General features: G+C 42.1%; 1 protein-coding gene across 3 annotated transcripts in view; it reads right to left on the bottom strand.

Moving 5' to 3' along the window:
- Positions 1-782: 782 nt before the first annotated feature.
- The window catches only part of LOC127583043 (rho GTPase-activating protein 27-like), a 185,022-nt gene continuing 179,804 nt past the window's right edge, over positions 783-6,000 (bottom strand). For all 3 annotated transcript variants that reach the window (XM_052038756.1, XM_052038757.1, XM_052038758.1), the window contains one exon: positions 783-4,039. In XM_052038756.1, coding sequence (XP_051894716.1) covers positions 3,850-4,039 — 190 coding nt within the window. In that variant the 3' untranslated portion in view covers positions 783-3,849. The remainder of the gene's footprint in view (positions 4,040-6,000) is intronic.

The raw sequence follows: 6,000 nt of genomic DNA, 5'->3' as shown, positions 1-6,000 counted from the left end.
CTGCCAAAGTTTATGATTGCTCCTGGTCAGTGCTTTGTGAAGTACTGTTCTGGATGGACTCCTCTAATATATGAAATCAGTGTACAAGGCAGCAATGCGTGTATACGCCACGTGCACAGATCTCCCATGATAGTGAGCTCAGCACAATGAACAGCAGCAGTATAACTTGGGTCTGCAGACCTGCCATTACAGGGACTGGCCAGAGATTGCCCAGTGCTGCCTAACAAACTGCCAGATGCAGGAAAAGAAAATTAGCCTGATGAGATCTTGTGATGCATTTCTCAGGGTATGGATTAGGACTGAACTTCTGGCACTTGAGCCTCATCTAGTGGCAGTCACTGCATAGCCTCTGTCATTTTGTATCTGTGATTGAAATCAAATTATTAAAATGCATTCTATTTAAAGCAAATTTAAAAAAAAACTCTAGCTGCTGAAAATCTGAAATAAAAACAGGAAATGTTGAGAACTCTCAGCTGTTCTGATACAGACTGGCCAATCTGCTACAAGTCAGCCATCTTCCTATTGGCTCAGTTTTTCCTCTCTCCTGACTTGCTGGGCATGTCCCACATCCCCAAACACTTTACAGCCTTTACATTCCCTTGTGTTATCACTCCATAACTGCTCTCACTTCATAGCTGTTCACTTTCTGTCTCCCTCTCCAACTGCCCCAATTAACCCGTGAACTGGACGACCACTACAATTTATCCCCATAGCAACCCTGGCCTCACCCTCTGTCCTATTCAGCCCCCACACCCACCCACCCCCCCCCCAACTAGCCTCTCTGCAATTTAAAACTAACTTGTTTTCTCTCTTTCCCAGTTCTGACAAAGGGTTGCCAACCCAAAACATTAACTATGTTTCTCTACCTGCACATGCTGCCTGACCTGCTGAGTATTTGAGCATTTTCTGTTTTTATGTCAGATTATATTGTGAGCTGGAAGCTGGGAATTAGATACCCCTGAATTAAGCAGGATACTTGTTAAAGTTCCAGCCATCAGTTAAAGAATTCCCACGGAATGACGTGAATGTTTTCAGACCTCCCTTCCTAGTCACTCCTGGATACCCTGAGAGAGAGGAAATGACGACAACAATCTCCAGTGACTCTGGCCAATGCTGCTAACGTAGAGACCCAGATGGTGGGGAATTGGGGTGCCGAGATACACTCGGTTGCCAAAAAGTGTTCCTTCTCCATTCCACTGCCAGGTGTTCAGTTTATTTATCCCCTCCAGCCATACAGCCGACAAACGCTTTGTTCTGCTTGTGATGGTTGTAAATGATCAGCAACTCACTCCGGGAAGAGATCAGGAGCTACAAACACTGACAATGAAATACAAGATAACAAAATACCACTTGCATTATCAGTTCTTCTGCAGATAGCAGCTATGTTGAACTTTGAATCTTATCTACTCTAGTTGTGCCATTGTGTGCTGTTTTATCTCCTTATTGGATGACCCTTCACCCCATGATTCAAACCCCCAAACAATGCGCCCTATGACTGGGTAGTTTCTACTTTATTCCCACTTGGCAAGGTGCAGCGTGCGATCACTTTCTGGAACCATGCTTCAGTGAAGGCTGCAGCCACTCTCTGGAACTGTGTTTCTGCAGAGCATAGAAGATCAAAGCTACACTCTATCCACTCGGCGACCTGCCCTGTCCAGAACACTCAGTACCACACTCGTCTGTGAGCTCACTTCACCAGAGCTGGTTTGGAACCATCTTGAAAGCATCCTAACAGGGTGTCTCTTACAGTAATGCTGACACTGCAGATGAGTTCTTGCATATAATTAACTTACAATACTGATACAAGCCAGTACACATCCTATTTTTATGCTCAAATGCTCACCTCAGTTTACACCGCGCATGGTACATTTGCTGTGTATGCTTGATACCATTTCTACAATTGTTTCCAATGGCAACACAAAAGCCTAAACTTAAACTTAAAAACACTGCACCTCTGCCATCTGGTTCTTTTGGAAATTTTCTCAAATCGATGTCCTTTCATTCTCAACTTTCCTGCCAATAGAAAAATATTCACTCCAGCAAAACCTTCCAAATTTCTTCTACTAAATCACTCCATCATACACTCCTTTTCCATTTAAGATGCTTTCCTCTTTGAATCTGCTCATCTTTCTCCAGGTTGTGTCCTTATCCTCATTTGCACTCTTTGGATTCTTTGTTGTAACTTTTTCTCATCTGTATACTGTCAGTTTATGGCAAGCTGGTGGATGATACACAAATACAAATTCGCCATCAGTTGCTTGTGCTAAACAAGCAATAAAGTAATAGCTGTCTACTTCTGCAATTCACTTTCACGATGGAACTGAAATTTGGAAGCACTCCAAGTACCTGCACAGCCTCTGTTAAAGTGCACGTTTAATGCAAGTGGCTATAGAATAAAATTTTATCCTTCAGCCCTACAATGGCATTGACTCCCTGTGTACCTCACCAGCAATTCCTCCTATCACTGTCCAGTAGCAATACTCCATTCATGATATTCATAGTTTGTTCTACCGTAATGGAAATAAAATCAAAGGGAATGCATTCATACTCTCAATGCTTGGTGTAATGCTCCTCATTGGAAATGTCGAGTCAGACAATTAGCCTTTATCAACTTTAATGTCAGATGCAGATTAAGACTACATTTCTGATTGGCATTACTGGAAGTGAGCTGCACTGGGGTTCAACAACATGGAATAAAGGACCGTGGCATTGTACAATTTGTTACTCCAATTGATCCTTTTCCAGGACCTCAAGGATGGAATTCCTCAATCCAAAACCCTTTTCCTGCAATCTAAAACCACTGTTCATTTGCTTCACTTCAACATTCCTTGGTGTTCTGCACAATGGATTTTGGCCTTTTGAGTTTCCATCTTTGAAAACTAAAATTCTTGCTGATTAACTGGAGTTAACAAAACACACCTTTCCTTGCTACATTCCCTGCCCCAGTTCCTCAAGCCCAGTATTGCTCAATGCCTATTCTTAATTGTACATTTTCACCTATTATCAGTTATTTTCTCATTTGAGTAAACTTACTTCTTTGGTTTAAGGGTCAGAAGAGGCTGAGTATTTATGTGACTGCAAGATTCTTGAAGAGACATCTGCTCTTGTACTCCTTCACTTGCTTAACTATCTGAATCATCAATACTGGGAAACCTATTCCATGTTTGGGTTCTAGCCGCTCATGTCTGACTTAATCTCCAGCGTTAATTTTGTCCTATTTCAATTGTTTTTTTAAAATTATACATATTGACTCAAGTACAATCTCAATAAGCAGAAAGAGAACTTCATGAACATACATCATCACCAGTTTTTGACAGTAACCTCACTACTGCCATCATATCTCAAATGAAGATGTCTTGAGCAAGAGGGAGAAGCACATGTTAAAGTGTTACATGTTGATTCAAGCACTTCCTGTTGGGTTGAGTCCCAGGAGCCGCCATCAAGTGTAGAATGAAAGCTGCAGAGAAAACTATCCAGAAGTGGCTCCCAGGAGGATGTTGAAGTAAGCACGGCATCTCTTCCTGAATCCAGAAACAAGGAATGACCAGTTTTTTTTTTAGAAAAAAAATGGATCAATGGAAAAGCAGAGACATCCCACAGAAGGAAAAGGTTATTTACATGGAAGTAGGGCCAAAGACTTCTTCCATTCAGTGTTTGACCAACTTTGAATAAATTTCTTTCCTGAGCTTATCTTGAAGTTGAAACCGGCCATATCCTGAAGTACAGTCTTCTATTTGCCAGTGGCCATGTTTGCTGGATCCAGTGCATGCAGACACCTGTCTTATTTCATTATATACACACGCATACACAGACACACATACATACATTCTGGCTCACTCATACTGTTGCTCATCTAATATCCTGGCTTTCATTGAAAAGATGCTGGTACTGGTTAAGGACATACTCTACAATTTGGTTCTGGTAGACCATGTGGATTGTGATGTTTCCCGTCTCTACTTCAGGTTTCAGAAGCGTGGGGCCAAACACAATTGCCATACTCTGAGAGCTCATCCGATTCTGGTTGCGGCAATCTATCACACTGGAAGAGAAAGGGACAGATATTGAAAATATTTTAATTTAGGAGCCATTTCTTGCCTCTATTGATTATTCGTATAACATAATAAAATTAAATATATGTTTCAATTTGCTGTGAGGTAACTTCGTACTAAAACAGGGCCGAGAAAAGGAAACATTAAATAAACTGTAAGATAAGCATTGGAGTTTTATTCTCCAAAATGCAACAGTTAGCATGACCACTATGGGACTATCTGGAGCTTTATGGAATCAGCAAGTGTCATTGGTCAGAAGCAGAACCAGTGACCGGATTTCCTCCTCACAGCCACAGGGACCAACTCTAAATGTGGCATCTTGCTGAGATTATATGGAATTATTTGGAGATGCAGCACAGGAACAGACCATTAGGTTTCCACAGGCCATCTCCCACCCTCCTTCAGCTAAACCCATCAGCGAAAACTTCCCTGGTATTAAACACCACTACCCCTTGTGGTAGCAAATTCTACATTATAAGCAGTTTCTGGATAAGTAACTTCCTCCTAATTCCCTGCTGCATTTATCAGTGACCGTCATTTTTTTTTAAAGGTCACTATTTGGCCTCCTCCCACACATAGAAAGATCTTCCCTGCATTTTCTGCATCAATTCTTCCATAACATAACAACAGGAATGGCCCAACTAGTTGCCTGAAACTGTTCTGCCATTCAATGAGATCCCAGTTGATCTGGTGACAAGGAGAAGTAGATATAAAAGTTGGCCATATTGCCAACTCAAGCCCACCCAACAGTCAATAAGATCATGGATGATAACCTGCCTCATCCGCTTCTCCCAACCAAAACCCCTGTCAATCTTAACCCCCTGTCAATCTTAACCTTGAATTTACTCGATAATGAAACATTCACATCTCTTCCAGCTGCAGAATTCCAAAGACTTTCATACGTGAAGAAATTTCCCCCTCTTGCAGTCTAAATGACAAACTCCTATTTGCCAAGGCTTTGCCCCATAGTTTTTGACTCTTGGTTCAGAAGAAACACCTCCTGACCTTCAGCCAGTGAATCGCTCTAATAATCGTAGTAGGATCACCTCGCTACACTGTGGAACAGTACTTAGAGCTGCTACCTCACAAATCTGGCCAGCCACAATCATGTGGGTTTCCTACAGTGCTCCACTTTCCTCCAACATTCCAAAATATATGATGGCTGGTAGGTTAACTGGCCACTGTAAATTGTTCTGTGTGTAGATTAGTAATAGAATAGAGTCATAGAATACTACAGCACAGAAACAGGCCCTTTGGCCCTCTGGTCCTTGCCGACCTGATCTTCTGCCTAGTTCCATCTACCTGCACTTGGACCATATCCCTCCAAACCCCTCCCATCCAAGTACCTATCCAAACCTCTCTTAAATATTACAATTGAACCTGCATCTACCACTTCTGCTGGCAGCTCGTTCCACACTCATACCACCTTCTGAGTGAAGAGGTTTCCCCTCAGGTTCCCCTTGAATATTTCACCTTTCACCCTATGATCTCTGGTTCTAGTCTCACCCAACCTTAGGGAACAAAGCCTGCATGCATTCACTTTATCTATACCCCTTATTATTCTGTATACCTCTGTAAGATCTCCCCTCATTCTCCTGCACTCCAGGGAATAAAGACCAAACCTATTCAACTTTTCCCTATAACTCAGGTCCTCAAATCCCAGCAACATCCTTATAAATTTTCCCTGCACTCTTTAAAGTTTATTGATATCTTTCCTGTAAGTAGGTGACCAGAACCGCACACAAAACTCTAAATTCGGCCTCACCAAGTTTTATACAACTGCAACATAACATCCCATCTCTTGTACTCAATGCCCTGATTTATGAAGGCCAAATTGCTAAAAGCTGTCTTTGCGACCCTATCTACCTGTGACGCCACTTACAAGGAACTATGGATCTGTATTCCCAGATCCCTTTGTTCTACCGCACACCTCAGAGCCCTACCATTCACT

The sequence above is a fragment of the Pristis pectinata genome, chromosome 25, assembly GCF_009764475.1.
Source record: "Pristis pectinata isolate sPriPec2 chromosome 25, sPriPec2.1.pri, whole genome shotgun sequence".
Taxonomy (NCBI): Eukaryota; Metazoa; Chordata; class Chondrichthyes; order Rhinopristiformes; family Pristidae; genus Pristis; species Pristis pectinata.
Note: the sequence above shows the minus strand (reverse complement) of the source record. Positions and strands in the feature narration are given on the sequence as shown.